Raw genomic sequence first — 16,865 nt, 5'->3', positions numbered from 1 at the left:
TTACTACTATTTGAGATCCGATGACCGGGCCGGAAGTCACTATCGGGGTTCACATGGCGCATGGACGAGCCGGACGGAGCGAGACGGAGGAGCCGAGATGTACACTGCCGAGACCCGGACTATACTGCGCAGGCTGCTCCACCCCACCGGCTAGTACCTATGTTAGTCACTCAACGGCTTTTGTGTAAGTGAGTCACAGAACCATGTTTGAAAGAAGCAGACAGAGCGTTGTTGCAGGTTGAACGGACATTTTGATTTATGCGAGCATTTGTTCATCTGGCCTTTGGTAGTGTCTAGACTACCTATGGTGATTTGTCTTTTGTCTAAGGGTGTTGTTACAACCCAGTTTTCTGGTATCCCCAGATCCTTCTATATCTCTAAATTAGACGTCGAAGCGTGAAAAATCATAAACCAATTCCCTTGTTCATGTACGTATGTGATGGTTTCTTTATGTACTTTGGACAAAAATCTAGTACAATCAACCAACCCCTTGCTCCCATCCTACCCAACCCTAACCATCCGGTTTTTTTTTTTTCTACCCAGCAAACAGCCCTTCCAGAACTCGAGAAAAAAAGATCAAAGGCAATTGTATCAAGACGCAGATACGCAAATCTTGAGCGAAAATATGGGGGGAAATTGTTCCGATCAACCCTCGATGAAGGCCTCGCTACGCGCCTTGGCATCTTTGGGGTCCTCGGGCGCAGATCCCTCGGGACGCGGACGGTTGGCGATCAGGCGCTGTTGAAGGGAAAAATTTGTTGTTAGCGAGTCTCTCAACTGGTTCTATATGGCTGGGGTGTAACTTGGTAGCGAGACAAGGGGAGGAAGGAGAAGAGGAGGTACTCACCACAAGGTTTCGCAAAAGCACAGCAATAGTAACCTTGCCAATGCTGGGGACATAGATGCTGGCCTTCTCCTTAACCGCCGGACCGTCAAAGTTCTTGAAGCTGGAGAAGTTGATGCACACAGCACCGTCACGGAGCAGCTCGGTAGGCACCTTGAACTTCTCGGTCGGGACACCGCCAATAACGACGTCGCTGAGCGGCAAGACGTCCTTGAGCTCCCAGCCCTCCTTGTCGTGGACCTGGTGGCGCAACTGGCGGATGCCCTCGCCGCGGGTGAAGACCTGGACGCCGGTAACGTCGACAGAGTAGACGGTGGCGCCATCGTTGGCGAGCAGCGCAGCGAGAGGGCGACCGTTCACCTCGCTACGGTTGATGACGGTGATGGTCTTGCCGAACAGTCGGTTGCCGTAGGCCAGGATGGGGTTGTAAATCTGCAGGTACTCGAGGGTCTTGACGATGGCGAGCGGCGTGCAAGGGAGGATAGACTTCTTGAGGTTGGTGGGAGGGTCGAGGAAGCGGACGTTGTGATACATGTTGAAGAGGTGGGTGTGGCAGAGACCCTCGACGTCCTTGGAGAGGGCGACGGTCTCCTTGATGTACTTGTCTTGGCTGTGGTTGCCGACCCAGATGGGGTAGTAGACGAGAATACCGTCGACCTGGTCGTCGTTGTTGGCGGCGATGATGCCCTCCTCGAGGTTTTCCTTGTCGACCTTGCGGAGGTCGAAGTTGAAGCCACTGGGGTAGTGATTAGACCCTGGTGTTGGGGCAAGTCCGGACTGACCCATTGAGTGATTGCGAGATACTCACTTCTCTTCACACGTCCTCTTGGACCATTCAGCATACTGCAGAGCGGCCGGGTCATCGGTAGCCAGGAAAGCAGCCAGGGTAGGCTTGGAGGCATTGGGACCCTCGATCTTAGCAAGAGTCTCGCGGGCCTCGGAAAGCAGCTTCTTGGCGATGGTATCGGAGAGGATGACCTTGCAGGTCTTGGGTACTTGTTGCGCCTCCATGATGTCGATGTGCGAGTTGGTGGTCTGGTGAGTTTTGAAGACTGGTGGTAGTGGTAGTCTCGGGATGTTCTTCGTAAAAAGCTGTCTGGAGGAAAACCGCACAAACAAGTTAGCCGAAGTTCTAGTCGGGCGCATTTCTGAGGTGCATCCCAAACGGCCAAATGGTCATATCCCAATAGTAATGCTCGCAATTCCTCAGTCTGTTCTTGTAAGAACTTGTTTGAAGAAGATCGAAGCAGACGGACAGCCTATGCCTTGGGGAAGTTGAAGTGAGGTGGTATTCGGGGTACCCCGCGGTTCCCTCACTGTCAAGTTGAGATGAGGTACCTACATGCTTCAGTTCAGATGAACCTCTGACGGGTCAATTGGTGATCTACAACAGAGACAGCAGTAGAATCTATGGGTATAAATTGGAAGTGTCAAAAGTATGGGATGAGGGCCACGATCTTGCGTGGCCGATTGAGTTTCTCTCGTACAGGGGATCTCTCGTCGTCTTATACATGGCGCCAATCCAGGGCGTTTCAGCGCGACTCGAGTGGATTCTCGCGTGGACACTGAAAGCACGGGGAGCGAGGCCCGTTAACTCCAGGCCTTCTTTTACAGGGCACCACTCGTAAGAGTCACAGCCGGTGGAGGTCCCTCCAATATCGGGCCAGGCAAGGAACAAAACTTTTTAAAATTTCAAGACTTGCCCGACACTGGATCGATCCATGCCGCAAAGGAAGCCCCTCTTGCCGAAACCGGCATGGTGTAAATCTCACGACCCCAGACACGATCGGATCCCGCGAAACGCCATAGCTTTTTCAGCCTCACCGCCCGCGATAACGCCGTTTTCTGCCACATATCGGCGGGGAACTTTCAGCGATAACGGCAGTGTGATGATCGATGTTGCCCCGGCCATGCCACAGGCCAGGGGCATCGGCCACTGACGGCATCTCACCAGCATCTTCAATCCACCCTTCCCATCACCGTCACCGTCTGTCCTGTGTCTGACTAGGTACCTATGCTACCGCTGTCAGACCAGACTAATCTCTATTCGCTTTGTTGGTCGACCGCCGGGTGACAAGTTTAGAAACATCTCCATTTACAATCCCGTCCCTCATCCTGATCCATCCATACATTACCCATACATAACCTTGTGTTTGAAGTTGGCCCAAGCTTCCATCACCCCCTAACTTGACCACACCGACGGCAATCCATTGAGGTCCAGGTTGAGTGCACATCATTTGGAAACGTTGAAGGTTTTCGTCGTTCATTCTCTCACAGCTCTGCATCGCGCTCTCCCGAATCCACCTTGCTGCTTGTGACAACATATAACGTCAAGTACCATCACCATCACCACTACCACCTCCATCTCAATCTTTTCAACATGTCGAGTTTCAAGGATTGGGCCCTGCAATACGTGCTCTCGGACGACGAGACTGCTCAGAGTGAGATTGCCAAAAAGGCGGCCAAAGGTAGGTTATGAGACTCTCACCTCGGCGGAACACAGGGCTGATCTGTTATGGCCAGAAATCGAGAACACAAGAGCCAGCAGTGCGTCGGTGGGAAGTTGGGCTGCCTCGATCCAGCCATGGATAACCATCACCAAACAAGACGATGATCAGTCAGACGACGGCGATGACGAGAGCGGTAGCGGTGACATAATAGCACGGGCCAAGGCCCTGGGCTTCCTGGCCGATACTCTCGAAGCGTTGGACAAGAGCCTGCTTCGACCTGAACAAGTCATCCGTCTCGTTGGTTTCTTTGGTGCCATGTTTTCCTACGACCACAAAGCAGGCATTACTGCCTCGGCCAAGGCACTGCGCCAGCTTCACGCCATGAAGGGATTCAAGCCTGCAGTCGGTGTCAAGATGATCGAGGACGTCTGCAAGCTCAAGGAAGATTTCAAACTACAAACGGCGGCCACCAGATTCGAAATTTACGAGCTATTCCTCAGTCTCATTCAAGACCAGTCAGTGAACAATGAACTGCAAGACAAGTACGGCACATCTAGCGGTTTCATCGTCGAGATCCTTCAGCTTTGCCAGAACGAGAGAGACCCGCGGAATCTTATGCTATGGTTTAAACTGCTTCCCATCTTCCTTACCGAGTATTCGACATCCGACGAGGTAACCGAGGAGATCTTCAAGGCTTTCTCAGCCTACTTCCCCATCACACTGAGGAACTCGGCTACCCCGATCGGCATCACTGCGGACGACCTCAAGAACGCCGTAAGGGCGTGTTTTGCGTCTCATTATAAAGTAGCCAAGCTTGCATTTCCATTCCTCATTGGAAAGCTCGACCAGGGTGATGCAGTAACAGTTTCGGTTAAGCTCGACATCCTCAAAACGATCAAGGCCTGTATCGAACAGTACGACAACCCACAGACCAGCATTGTCCCACACATCAACAAGATTTGGAACTCTCTCAAGTACGAAGTACGAAACGGGGAGGTCAAGGAGACTATCGATGCTACCCTGGATGTATTGCGAGCAATTGCGAATAGGCTTGACGGCACAACAACACAAAAATTCGATGTATCCTTGCTCAAGAACTATATCGATACTGTAGTCGACGACTGCCGCGATGACTTGGCGAACCCGACATACACAAAGCAGGCTGGACTTCTCTTGATGACTGTCATCACTACTAATATCCGTGCATATACCCTTGAAAGTGCGGCCTTCGTTGACATCATCAGGAAAAACCTCCGTCTACCAAAATCTCCTTCTCATACAAAGGACCTGCTCCTTCTTTTGAACTCCACCCTGAAGTCTCGGGCGGATCTTTTCAAGAACAGGAAACAAGGTCATCCCGAGGACGAGGAGGCTTTTAAGACGGAGCCTAGTGATCATCTGGTAGCTCTCTATCACGATGTTTACCTACCAACCTGGACTGGAAAGTCGGAAGAGACTACACCAGAGGTTCTCAAACAGGTTGTCCAAGGTCTCGCATCGCTCGCCACTCAGCAGACTCTTCGACCCGATGGACAAATCTCTTTGCTGGTCTCTCGTTCAGTTTGCTCTGAGATCTGCTCTTTGTTGACACACACATTAACCAAGGGTTTGGCGCTTAGCCAGAACGATAACTCTACCGACGCTGCGGTGGAGGATGAAGCGGTCCTGGCTCTGCAGGCAGTTGTTGCAACTTACACGGACGGGTATGCAGAGCTCGTTGAAAGAGCAAAGGCGGAGATCGAGAAGCGCGACTGGACGAGCCCTACAAAGTACACTCTCAATGCTCTCCGAGACATCCTGTCTCGACTCGCCTTTATTGGGTGCTCGCGTATCCCCCTTAATGTTGCCCTTGACGGTGAATCTCCCAAGACCTTCAAACCCCTTCAGCATTTCCTCAAGCTTGCAACAGCCCTGCACGATCTCTTCCCCTTGTCTCCACTCCCTACCTCAGAAAAGGAGTCGTTGGCGAATTCCTATATTATTTCTGCGCTACATGGCGGTATTCTCCACTTCCGCGACGCTTGTTTCGAGAAGTTCGAGCCAAAGGTGTTGGAAGCGTATTCAGGCAGTGACAGGAACTGGCTCGAGGAATTCAAAGGTCTATCGAAGGACTGGCTGCACCAGCTGCAAAGAGAGGATGGCTCGTCCGAAGTGATGATTGAGGAGGATGACCCCGAGGTCTACCGCGAGTTTCTCAGGATCTGTTTGTTCATCGTCAGACATCTTTACAGAGAGGCTGCTTACGGAAAGCAAGCTCCTTGGAGCGAGCGAGTGTTTGCCCAAGCGGCCAACCTGGCAGCACTCGTGGTGCGTAGTCTCGACGAGAACCTGCAAAAGTCCTGCAACTTGGCCCAAAATGCCTTCAACTTCTTCTTTTCCGAGAACCTCTCATCGTCTGGGCCGAGCTCAATTGCGCCTTTCAGGAAGTTGCTCATTCTCGGAATTCTTCAAGGGCTTCGTCCCGCAGCAATGGCCGAACTGGTACGTAACATCGTGATGCCCCTCTTCCTGTCAACATTTGCACTGACATCCCCCCTAGTACGCACCACAGGGTATCGCTGAGACCTTCATGTGCGACACATCGAGAATGGCTACCGTCCTGCTGGCAGTCGGCGAGATTCGCGGTACCATTTGCGCCGTCCTAGCCAACAAGTACAAGGGCGGCCAGTCAACCTTCGACCCTGAGTCCGAAACCATGAAGCGTGTCCTCAACTTCTGGGGCGAGCAAATCAAGACCGCCACAACAACCGATGACACCGACCCAGCCATCTTCGAAGTCTACAACACCGTAGCCATGCACACCCTCGCCGGCGCCTGTGCCCGCCAGGACAAGAACGTCCTAGCCCTGGTCCCCATCCTGCACGAGGCCATTGCCAGCCCTGGCCCCAACGGCGCCATCGTCGCCCGCACCATCGGCGGTCTCGTCAAGACCAACGAGCTTTTGAGTCCTGAAAACCACGCAGTCGTCAAGCGCTTCTACAAGCAGTGGGCCTACACGCACTTCGCCAAACCCCTCTACGACCTGGCCTTACCCACAGGCGACGAAGACACCGCCTTCGCCGCGGGCCGCTACACCACTGCCATCCTCTCGCTCGTCAGCAACTGTCCCTTTGAAGTCTACCAAGAAGACCTTGGCCACTTGGTCCGACTGCTCATCACCGCCCTCAACAACTCCTCCGCTTCCGGGGATATCACCCAACCGCAGGTGGCCACTTCTCTCGAAGTCCTCGTCGAAATCCTCGCAAACGAGCCCGAGGCGCTCAAGGGACATCTGAAGGCGATCATCACTGCGGGGATGAAGACGTACGAAGAGGCGGCCAAGAACACGAGTAAGGGGAACGTGGCGAGAGCTCTGGCGGCCGTGAGGAAGCTGACGCTGCAGCTTTTGGGGGCGATCCCGAAGAAGTTTGAGGAGAGGCATTTGTTGGCGTATGCGCTGCCGATGCAGAGGATGTTGGCCACGGCTAGTGGAGATAAGAGCAGAGAGGCGAGGAAGGTGGCGCTGCTTGCTAGGGAGAATTGGGCCAAGGTTGTGTAGAACGAGGGAGGTCAGAGGTTGAGAGATGCTTGGGGATGAGGACATATGGATGATCGACTGGGTAGGCGGGGGTATCGGGATTATGATGCATTCATAGATATATGGGCCGTCAAGGCATGCATAGTGGTTAGAGCTCGGGGTGGATTGGGATCAACGGAGTTTTTTATTTCTTGAGTTATGCGCTGATACTTTTCCAAGGTGACAGAGTGACGATGTATGGATTCTCAAAACGAGGCATAGTGGTGATCATAAGGAATATTGTTCTATTCTTTCATCGAGACGGCTCTCCGCTGAGCGTATAGGTACCGAAGCAAGCAGACACGCGCCCAATTGACAAGTTTTGACTCCTTCTCAAAGGCTGTCTAGTCCGGTCATTAGTCCGACTTCAACCTGGAAACAAAACAAGAACACGCAACACAATCGCTGTGAAGTAAAGATACCATGCTATCAGACTAGTCGCGGACGACGCAAACCCGATATAACGAAGGTGAAAGCAACGCTGGCCTAAATTTGGCGACCATCCCTTCCCTTTCTTGCCTAATCACAACCATGCGCCACTTCAAAATGGTACGGTTGAAAGCGACGGTATCTCTATCTCCTTCTCTTCTTCCCAGCATCCTGATTCGCACTAGACCCCGTCGTCGCCGCCGTCGTCTGGCTCTCTCCCAAGCCACTAGCAATAGCATCCAAAATCTCCGCCGTATAGCCTGGTGTTTCCGCAAACTGTTCCTGTATAACATTCTGTTCAGAAGAAGGAGCAGCAGCAACAACAGCCCGCTTAGGATCCAACTTCCCCACCAACGGAATTCCCTGCGCCAAGACCGTCTGGAACGGCGCTGCGACAAACCGTCCACTAGCATCGAACCACTCGCTAAACTTCCTCTCCAGTTCAATCTTCTCCTTCTTTCCCGTTTTGACGTCTTCCACTTCCACCCTCAACTTATACAACGGCGCCTCCCCCTTTTGCTGGGGCTTCTTGCTATCGCTAATCAATCTGATCCGCGTCTTGTTGTCCTTGGTCGAGCCGACGTAGATGGTTCCCCGCTCGACGAACATGATCCAGTACGTCAGGGCGCCATTGAGTAAAGTGTAGAGGATCACGGCGATCAAAGTGTATTGCTTGGTGGATTCGAAGCCGAGCTTGTAGTCCCACGCGAAACACGCGGCGGAGAGGAAGAAGGCTGAGAAGCCCAGGGCGAGACGGGTGTCGAGTAAAGTGTGGGATTGCACGAGGCCGAGACTGTTGAGGTAGTTGACGAGGGCGTCGTCGGTTGTTGCTCGGAGATCTGCGAACACGAGTGTTAGTTAATACGTGCATGAATAGATCTCAATGGTTCGTGTATAGGTGCTTACCAGCTACGTTGTAGACCGTGATCTTTTCTGTTGACGCCATCGTGCTTCAATGATCTAGGGACGGACTGTCCCTATGAATGTGATCAGAGGTCTAGTTGAATGATATGATGCTGGCAAGGTGCGAGAAAGTGGTTGAAATGGGAGAAGGCTGGAGGTCAATGAAAGCTCCCACAACGTGAAGCCAAAGCAAGCCAAAGAGGTGCTTGACCGGGACATTGATTGCAGGCAGGGAAAGGCCACCTTGGTGGAATGGTCCTGTTGCACCGGCAGGCACGATAAGCGGTGATAAAGCGGTATTCTGGTCAGTGCACAAGCTCCGAGAAGATACGTACCTACCTACCTACCTACGTGCCTCTTGGAAGACAGGGGCGCTGGGAGCTGATGCAATGATTGACAGGGTTCAGTAGCGCCCCGTCCCGCCCGCGGTCAACAGCGACTTGGACGTTGGATGTTGGGACAACGACGACACCCGATCTCACAGCCTTCCGTGTGATATCAACAACTTGTCTGCCAACGGTTTTCAACAGATATCGCGACAATGGCCCAAGTTCCGGTCCAAACGATCCATAGGGATCCCCAGTTATTGTGAGCGCCTCCCAAATGCGCCGCTAAGCTACGAAAGACAAGCTAGGAAGTCCAATTGCTAACTGCTAGGTGTTGATAGCTACTGGATCCTCTTCCCCATCACGATTGTCATGGTACGAACCGACCGATCCTGAATATGGCCATGCGGTTTTCCAACCAGACACGAGTTCATCATCTAACACTAAATGCGACAATGTAGATCCTGACGGGCGTACTCCGACACTATGCGAGTGTGTTGATGCAATCCGCCCCCAAGAAGCTCGATCAGAAGGCCATCCGCGAACAGCGCTCCCTTCTCCATGGAATCAACTTGCGCGGAAACTTCCACGCCCTTTCCAAGAAGTCGTTCGCCACACGCCGCGATGCCCTCGTCACAGCCTTCGAGTCGGGCGCCTACCTCAAGGACCCTGAGCGCGCCGGACAGGGCCAGCCCAACCCACTGAGCGATCCAAGCTCGATGGAGGGCATGATGGGCATGATGAAGAACCAGATGGCCATGATTATCCCCAACACGCTGATCATGAGCTGGATTAATGCGTTCTTCAGTGGTTACGTTATCAGTATGTGGCTTGATCGGGTCTTCTCCGTGGCAGGAGCGTTATGGTGGCTAACGAGGTGTTAGTGAAACTGCCTTTCCCTTTGACTATCAAGTTCAAGAGCATGCTTCAGGCAGGTGTCATGACCAAGGATATGGATCCCAGATGGATGTCCAGCATCAGCTGGTACTTCCTCTGTATCTTCGGTCTTCAGTCCGTCTTTAACTTCTTGCTCGGCAGCGATAATGGTAAGTGGTGTTAACTCCTTGATCACTTTGGATTCCAGTATTGATGGTTTGTGACAGCTGCAAGCCAAATGGCTCAGCAGATGGGAGGGATGGGCGCGGCGCCCCAAATGTTTGGCCCCGGCGTCGATCCCGATAAGCAGTTCAAGGCCGAGGCCGAGAACCTCGCGGTTATCGAGCATTACTCGGTCCTCGACGATGTTGAGGAGCGTCTTCTTGAGGGCATTACGGCATAAACTAAACAAACGGCCTAACCTGAGATGCCACGAAACCAGACCACAAAATTATACACGCCGCCATCAGTTTAGGGTGCAGAAATATAATTGGATAATAAGATAAAACGCCCCTCCCAATGCTTGGTCTAGGCCTGGATTCTCTCGCCTGTGTGACGGAGTGGGCCATTCTACTCCCACCATAGACAGCATCCCAGTCCTCCTTCCTTCATGGAACCCGTGATCTTATATGGCGGTAGGAGCTGGTTTGCAGTCTGGTCAACTTCCACTGGGCCTGTTGGTGTTTGGTCGTGCCACTCCTCGCCGATAACTCGGAAGCGGACCATCTCGTTATTGTCAAAGTACAGCTCCTGGCCTTCTTCCTTCCATACCCAGACCTTCTCGGTTGTGTCGCTGAGGATGAGATGTTAGCATGTCCCGGAAAGACACCAGGGGGAATGAGCTGGTACTCACAACTCTGAGTTGTCCGGCAGCTCCGCGGCGGGAACAAAGATATCGTTAAAGAAGTCCATGCCAACTGCAGGAGAACAGACGTGTTAGGCTCAAGACAGGGAACCAAAGATGACAGAGACGGGGATTGAAGGATGGAACTGACGGTATATGCCTTCCTCGGTCTGATGGGTGATGCGTGCGAGAATTACTTCGTGCTTGAATGGCCTGAAGACCACCATCTCGAACTCAACTGCATAACATGTCAGTGATGACAGGAGAGCACTAGGATACGAATATGATCATACCGTTCACATTGACTAAACCACTGCCATGACCTATCTGACCTTCTGAGGTCCAAGTGACATCCCACAAGCAGACGAAAAGGCCGACTTTCTGTACTACCTGTAGACCAAGACAGCGGTTAGATGGGTGCTTAGGTGGGCCTGTTCAAAGATGTTGTTGCCCACCTTGTTTGCATATTTGGCGTTGATGTTGTCTTCAATCGCGACGAAACTCTCTTTGCTAAAGTCCTCGGGTGCAATCTGCACCAAGTCGGCAATTTTTGTCTATCTGATATTAGACCCCATTCGACTATGAACGGCAAACACACTGGAAAGATGAAAGTTTACGAACAGTAATGAACATTGTAGCGTGAGAAGGGTCCTTGTGCCGTGCAGCTGAGCTCTTCCTTCTCAAGTTGGGGTTTGCACCAGACTAAACGTATTGATGGTGGTATGGATTGTTACTGGACACACTCTCAGCTTGATGTAGTGGTGTGGTGACCGTTTTGGGCGAAATGTGACGACCGTATGTAAGTGGTTGTGTGAGAGGAGACCGGATGTTCACAAGAAAATACACATCGGTCCGGACATGGATTGATATGCAGTGTTGTTGAATGTTGATGCATGCAAAAAGTTTTGACGGGGGGCGGAAATTCTGCGGTTTTTGACGATATCAGATAATGATTGTTTTGGCGGTCATTGATCGTGCAATCCGTCAAATTTCATGCAACGATGAAGATGAATGTCCCAGTCAAGATTCGAGAGGGTATGATCTGAAGGGCTATGTAAAAGTCCCCTCGTCTCTTTCAACTTCCTTCAATATTACCAGTTTTACTGGATCGCGCACCTGCCTGCGTGCTGCCCTTGGTGTAATCAGGACGGGACTGAAGGTGAAAGTTGAAAGCCCCACCGTCGGGCACTGGACGGGAGCGTAGTACCTCTAGGTACCTCTACAATATAATACTGGTATGTTTGTTAGTTTGGTTCTTCAGCCATGGGTTGAACAGGGGAGATATAGAGCTCTTATTGGCTTCCTTGGAGTTTTCGTTTGGAGAGACCAACAATGACCAGGGTGTAATACGCCACAAATGCCTCTTTTTATACCTCCATCCGTCTCCTGAAGACCTCCAAGCATAGGAAAATATAAAAGGGTAGTCCCCATCTAGTACCTATCTGTTTGAAAATCACTGGAAAATCGAACGCTTCTTCACTTTCGGGGGCTCTCGAGTGGAGATGGGCGTTTTTTTGTACCAAACTAACAAACATACCAGGGTTAGATTGTAGACTTGCACTTGGGACTCGAGGTCTGCCTGCCGTGCCACAGTTTGCGCGCCTGCAATCCGGTCGAGCTGGCTGTGCTGGAGCCTGCCCGAAAGTCCGCCGAACACCACTGCAATAACGCGGGCAGCAACGCACCTCCTGCCAACACCCGGACCCTCGACCCTGAGAAAACAGAGATTCGAATTCTGCCCCCTCCACCCCTGCGTAGATCGGCTGACCGCCTTTGGTTTGGGAACCTTAAGTGTGGACCCACCAACGCGCATCTCCTTCCACACTCCACGTCTCTCTCCTTCACCCTTCGACCTCCATTTCACAACTTCACCCCTCCATCCATCTCCAAACCATCTTCTCGAGATAGATTACGTTCAACCTCCACTTCGTACTTCTCGACCCCGGCACTCACTTGTGACCGTGATCGCCAACCCAGCCTAAACCGTGAGTATTCTTCTTGCCTCGTGTGTTACGAACAGGCAAGTGCCCGTAGCTTCTGGTCGAAGTCGACCCTTGATCTTGTTCCCCGCGTCGTCGGGTTCTCACCACGCCATCAGAGCGAGTTAACTCGCCGGTGGTCATCAGGTTCATTGTGCGGCGAGGCGCGATCGTCGGACTGAATCCCACTTCGTCCCAACCACATTCCCTCGCAACGTCCGCCGTTCGTTCGTTCGTTCTAACAAATTCTAGTCCGCATTGGGGAAGCAAAGCCCAGGTTGCAATCGGTTGAGGTGTAACATCTCGCCAACACTGCTGCTTGACGCCAAGTTGAATCCTACCAACCCTCACTGATTGAAGGATACTCAAATCCTGACCATCGGCAAAGTCTGCTGTCCAGGGGTATTTAACACTGCCAGTGAAAGCTTGTCATCTTGCCCGTGTCAAAAGGGATCAGTTGCTGCCGTCACAAACCATTTGACGACCAGGACAGCCACCCCCAAGTCGCAGAGGCATCATTGCATTTACTTCCTTCTCGGCATCTCCGACAGGACTCGAACGGCCTCAAATCCATCACGTGTTGCCTAGCTTGCAGCCTTGGAATTCAAGAAGCCCACATCAACCATTACAAGCCCAGGGTGCTAAACGACACCCCTACCGATTGACCATCGACACGGCGTCTGAACTGTCTTGAGGCCATACCTGCCATCCCTCCTTCCTCCTGCTTGATTCAAATTCTTCCGAGTACACTCAAAACGCCCAATTTGCAGGGACGTGACGGCAGCTCAATACTAGCTGAGCAGCAAATACCCTGTTGCGCAGGGAAAAATCACAAGTGTCACACACCAGCTGGCAAGATCAAGATTCATCTATATCCATTTTTCCTCCGGGCCATAGCTCGAAAGTGAACACATAGACCATGGCTTACAACTACGGACCGCCTCCCCCGCCTCCGGGACCGGCACCGCCCAACAACCCGCCTGCTGGCTACCCCGCCACCTATGGCCAGTCGCCTTATCAACAGCAGCAGCCCCAGCCGGCTGCTCCCCAGCGCGGCACTTATGCTGGACGAGGCCGTGGTGGCTCAGATCGTGGCGGTTACCACTCTTCTCATTCTTACGGATATGGCCAGCAACCTTCTGCATACGGACAGCAGGCGCCCCCGGCGAGCCCGTATCCTTCACATCAGCCCCAGCCCCAGCCGGGTGCCTACCCTCCGCCACAACAGCAGTGGCATTCAGAGCAGCATGGCCAGCATACCCCGCAACAGCCTCCTGCCCCTCCCCCTCCTCAAGGTTACGCGCCCAGCTACGGCACACAGTCCCATTACCCCCAGGCTCAGCAGCCATACGGCCAGCCCGCATACTCACCCGCGCCACAAACTCCTTACGGCCCGGCGTATGCTCCCCCCGCACCGCAGGCTAGTCCGCCTCCCCAGCCGTGGGGCAGTCACCATCAGTCGCACCCCCAGACCCCTTACAACACCAGCAGCCGAGGTGGAAGAGGCTCCCATAGTGATCGTTCTGGACCCAAGGGCCAGATGATGGGACCTCCTATCAGAATGGGATTTGATGGCGCACCTGCGCAACCCCCCGCTCCGGCTCCGTATCCGCCGCAGCCATATGGTGCACCTCACGGGGCGCCTTATGCTCCTGCGCCATACCAGCCCTATCCGCCTCCTACTACTTACATACCGCCAGCACATCCCGTCTATGATGGTGCTCCCGCCGCAGGCGCGCCCCGCCATGGACGTGGTAGTCACAACAACGGCCATCCTCGCCATCGTCCTCAGTTTGGTGGTGACAAGGTCCGCGGCCGAAATGGTCATGCTGGCGGCCACAACAGCCGCGGTGGGAAGGCTTTTAGTCCCCCCGCTCACCATCAGAAGCACGACCACTCTGGTGGAAAGAAGAAAAAGCGCAAGACCAACACTCTAGGTCTTACTCCGGGCGATGAGTCCGACGAGGACGATGAGAATGAAGAGGAACGTCTCAATGAGATGATTGGTGCTGATGCTCCCAAGTAAGCATGTCCCGCTGTTACTGTCTCATAAGAATAACATTAACTCTTGATACAGTCCGATCACCAACGAGGAGCTTGCTGCTTGGATCGCCGAGCGCCGGGCCAACTTTCCATCAAAGGCCAAAATTGAAGCCAAGAAAGCTGCTGTCAAGGCACAGACTGCTGAGGCAAAGGCCGCCGACGAGAAGGCCTCTCTTCTTATGAGGCAAGAACAAAAGGCGGAGAAGCTCCGCAAACAGTTAGAAAAAGTCGAGTCCAGCATCAAGCGGAAGCGCGAACAGCAGGACGAAGGCGACGAGATGCGCCAGTCAGAACCCTCATCTCCCTCAACCATCTCAAAGTCTGACGACGAGAAGCCAGAAGTCTTGTCTACTCGTCCGGAAGAGAACGCTGTCCCCCCTGTGGCCAGGAAGGCTGATCAGTCGAAGCACTGCAAGTATTATTCGACTGGAGGAAACTGCGGTAAGCGGGGCAAGTGCCGTTTCGTCCATGATCCGAATGAGCGTGAGAAGGCCCTGAGAGAGCGCGAACTAAACGGAGGAAAGATGACCCTCCAGCAGCGTTTGCTCCTGAACGACAAGGAGCAGGAAGATTTGTCAATTATCCAGGCCTTGAAATACCTTCAAGACAAGGGTGCGTATAAAAGAAAGAGCGCATCGGATCAATCAAGTGGCGGTGCGACGTCAAACACCCAGCCTCAGCCTACAGGGCCTGCATCGCTCCCGCCGAACCCATTATTGAAGAGGGAAGCGGGAAGTGGTCTCCCAAGCATTCCTCCCCAACCTGAAGCCCCCAACGCAAACGCGTCGGCGTCCAAGTATCCGGGATGGAATTTGAGCGGCTTCGGCAATACGGGCGTGCGACCTAACGACAAATAGGTTCCTCTTGTCATTCGTCGGAACCAAGCGAGTCCGAAAAAGAACCGCCCGAGTGTCTTTCGAGAAAAGCGAAAAAAGGAATCAGTCTTTCATTTCATCTTTTACTAAACAACATCACGTCCTTTTTCAACAGCCATCTCCAAGTCGGCCTTGGCTGTAGGTCCCCGATCTGTTTTTGTTTCATTATTCATCCCACCTCGGACACCGGGAGCAGCGGAGGGGCTATTCATTGAAGACGATCTGGGCATGTGCCCTCAAGAGCGACATTCTCTAAAGACAGAGTATCCCGAACTTCAAAAGACAGGCAATAGTGGCTCTCAAAGGTCGCAAGCATGTAGGCGCATAGTTCGCCGCCCAGAATTTCTTTTAACCTTCACCAAGCTGGGCAGAGTCATTATGAAAGTCAACGAGAAGGAGGACCACAAACCAAGACTCCACTTGAACGTTCACTAGGCCACTTAGGCACGTTCATGAGCAATCATCTCATTAGCATCCACGCCTACATGCGGATTGAGAGGAAGTTGTTGTCATTACTGGCACTTCTAGCTGAGGCCTAAGACGGACAGTTGATGGTATAGGAAAAGAAAAACAAGAAGTCACATAAACCCAAAAGAGGACAACGAGTGCGAGTGCTTCTAAGTCGGTATATACCGCGGCAGTTTTCGTCAAGGGTCATATGCCTCTCCCCAATGTTGGTTCAGGGAATAAAAGTCGCAAGGATGACGGACGTTGATGTCCAGAGATGAGAGTAGGGCGGGCAAAGTTCGTTAGGGTCAGATCAGCGAGGACAGATGGGGGGCACGATCACGTTTTGTCGTCGACCTTTCCGCATGAAGTCTCTTTGCATGCTGGCTGGGAATTCATCGCAAGGCTTGCGTTCAGCCAGCGATTAGTCGGGCCTTGGAAGTAAAAGCGCCTATATCACTCGTAGCCTATTTGATTGCTTTCATCAGTACGAAAAGGAAAAGGGAATTTCGATGAATTTAGATTTGGTAGAATAATATATGAGCGCGGCTTGTCCCGATTTGAAAGGTCGTTTTCGTGATCGTGATGAAGTATGTGTACACTAAGACGGCGATCTTCAATGCTTGGACTACGTCGCTTCAAGTTGATCGACGTGGTATCGTATCTCCAAAACATGCGGGTATGAACTCATTTTCTACATGATGCCCTTTGGTGAGCCTAAAACATAACTCCAGCCATGATGCAAACCACAACCAGGCTCCCATCACAACTCATCCTTCTTGTTACTGGAAGCATTCTTCCTCTGCTCCTTCAACTTACTCCACAACTCCCAGCTCCAATGCCCCTCTCCTCCCTTTCCTTCCTTCTTGTACCTATCCGCAAGCTGCTTGGCGTGCCAATCCCAACAGTCAGCCTGACCCTCCTTCTTCTCCCCATCACCACGGCTGGCAGCACGGCTAGCACACTCCTTATCGCTAGCCTGCACGTCCCCAGTAGCATCGGGCCACTCGCCCAAAACGGCTCCCATGTCTGCGTCTAAAAAGTTGTCGAGGATCAAGTGGCCGGCTTGGCGACGGAGTTTTTCCCATTCCTCAGCGGCGCCCTGGCCCTGAGAATGGGATGCGCCGGAAAGAAGGACCTGGAGGAGGTGGTCCATACCGCCAGCAGCGAGAAAAGATTGTCGAATTAAGGGGGATTTCAAAAGGCCGGAGATGGCGGAGATACGGGCTTTGGTTAGGGAGGGAGGGATTGAGGGAATGGGTTCCGAGTCGGACGGGGAGCCGGACGAGGGGA

General features: G+C 52.7%; 7 protein-coding genes across 7 annotated transcripts; 3 read left to right on the top strand and 4 right to left on the bottom strand.

Moving 5' to 3' along the window:
• Nucleotides 1–645: 645 nt before the first annotated feature.
• On the bottom strand, nucleotides 646–1,990 carry B0T23DRAFT_402402 (uncharacterized protein; the record flags this gene model as incomplete). Its single annotated transcript, XM_062838666.1, has 3 exons — nucleotides 646–738; nucleotides 848–1,580; nucleotides 1,653–1,990. The coding sequence occupies 3 exons, from the start codon at nucleotides 1,988–1,990 to the stop codon at nucleotides 646–648; spliced, it is 1,164 nt and encodes a 387-aa protein (XP_062695501.1).
• Nucleotides 1,991–2,832: 842 nt separating this feature from the next.
• B0T23DRAFT_78704 (uncharacterized protein) lies at nucleotides 2,833–3,338 on the bottom strand. Its single transcript, XM_062841789.1, has one exon. The coding sequence runs from the start codon at nucleotides 3,166–3,168 to the stop codon at nucleotides 2,881–2,883; it is 288 nt and encodes a 95-aa protein (XP_062695500.1). The 5' UTR covers nucleotides 3,169–3,338; the 3' UTR covers nucleotides 2,833–2,880.
• Nucleotides 3,005–7,044, top strand: B0T23DRAFT_78752 (Dos2-interacting transcription regulator of RNA-Pol-II-domain-containing protein). The gene is made up of 3 exons (XM_062841790.1): nucleotides 3,005–3,312; nucleotides 3,368–5,775; nucleotides 5,834–7,044. Exons 1-3 carry the CDS (start codon nucleotides 3,225–3,227, stop codon nucleotides 6,830–6,832), a joined length of 3,495 nt encoding a protein of 1,164 aa, XP_062695499.1. The 5' UTR covers nucleotides 3,005–3,224; the 3' UTR covers nucleotides 6,833–7,044.
• Nucleotide 7,045: 1 nt separating this feature from the next.
• On the bottom strand, nucleotides 7,046–8,447 carry B0T23DRAFT_78701 (microsomal signal peptidase 25 kDa subunit-domain-containing protein). The gene is made up of 2 exons (XM_062841788.1): nucleotides 8,186–8,447; nucleotides 7,046–8,118 (listed from the first exon to the last, which is right to left on the bottom strand). Exons 1-2 carry the CDS (start codon nucleotides 8,223–8,225, stop codon nucleotides 7,424–7,426), a joined length of 735 nt encoding a protein of 244 aa, XP_062695498.1. The 5' UTR covers nucleotides 8,226–8,447; the 3' UTR covers nucleotides 7,046–7,423.
• A 111-nt stretch (nucleotides 8,448–8,558) lies between these two features.
• Nucleotides 8,559–9,787, top strand: B0T23DRAFT_451551 (integral membrane protein DUF106-domain-containing protein; the record flags this gene model as incomplete). The annotated part of the gene is made up of 5 exons (XM_062841119.1): nucleotides 8,559–8,770; nucleotides 8,850–8,883; nucleotides 8,970–9,330; nucleotides 9,393–9,554; nucleotides 9,612–9,787. Exons 1-5 carry the CDS (start codon nucleotides 8,724–8,726, stop codon nucleotides 9,785–9,787), a joined length of 780 nt encoding a protein of 259 aa, XP_062695497.1. The 5' UTR covers nucleotides 8,559–8,723.
• B0T23DRAFT_78664 (putative DNA-directed RNA polymerase III subunit 22.9 kDa) lies at nucleotides 9,600–11,019 on the bottom strand. Its single transcript, XM_062841787.1, has 6 exons — nucleotides 10,850–11,019; nucleotides 10,684–10,782; nucleotides 10,522–10,618; nucleotides 10,380–10,466; nucleotides 10,238–10,301; nucleotides 9,600–10,177 (listed from the first exon to the last, which is right to left on the bottom strand). The coding sequence occupies exons 1-6, from the start codon at nucleotides 10,859–10,861 to the stop codon at nucleotides 9,955–9,957; spliced, it is 582 nt and encodes a 193-aa protein (XP_062695496.1). The 5' UTR covers nucleotides 10,862–11,019; the 3' UTR covers nucleotides 9,600–9,954.
• A 1,739-nt stretch (nucleotides 11,020–12,758) lies between these two features.
• B0T23DRAFT_78625 (uncharacterized protein) lies at nucleotides 12,759–15,230 on the top strand. The gene is made up of 2 exons (XM_062841786.1): nucleotides 12,759–14,229; nucleotides 14,285–15,230. The coding sequence occupies exons 1-2, from the start codon at nucleotides 13,127–13,129 to the stop codon at nucleotides 15,105–15,107; spliced, it is 1,926 nt and encodes a 641-aa protein (XP_062695495.1). The 5' UTR covers nucleotides 12,759–13,126; the 3' UTR covers nucleotides 15,108–15,230.
• Nucleotides 15,231–16,865: the final 1,635 nt, after the last annotated feature.

This window comes from Neurospora hispaniola (assembly GCF_033458365.1).
Source record: "Neurospora hispaniola strain FGSC 10403 chromosome Unknown B0T23scaffold_2, whole genome shotgun sequence".
NCBI lineage: Eukaryota > Fungi > Ascomycota > Sordariomycetes > Sordariales > Sordariaceae > Neurospora > Neurospora hispaniola.
The sequence above is the reverse complement of the archived record's forward strand: the minus strand, read 5'-3'. Positions and strand labels throughout refer to the sequence as shown.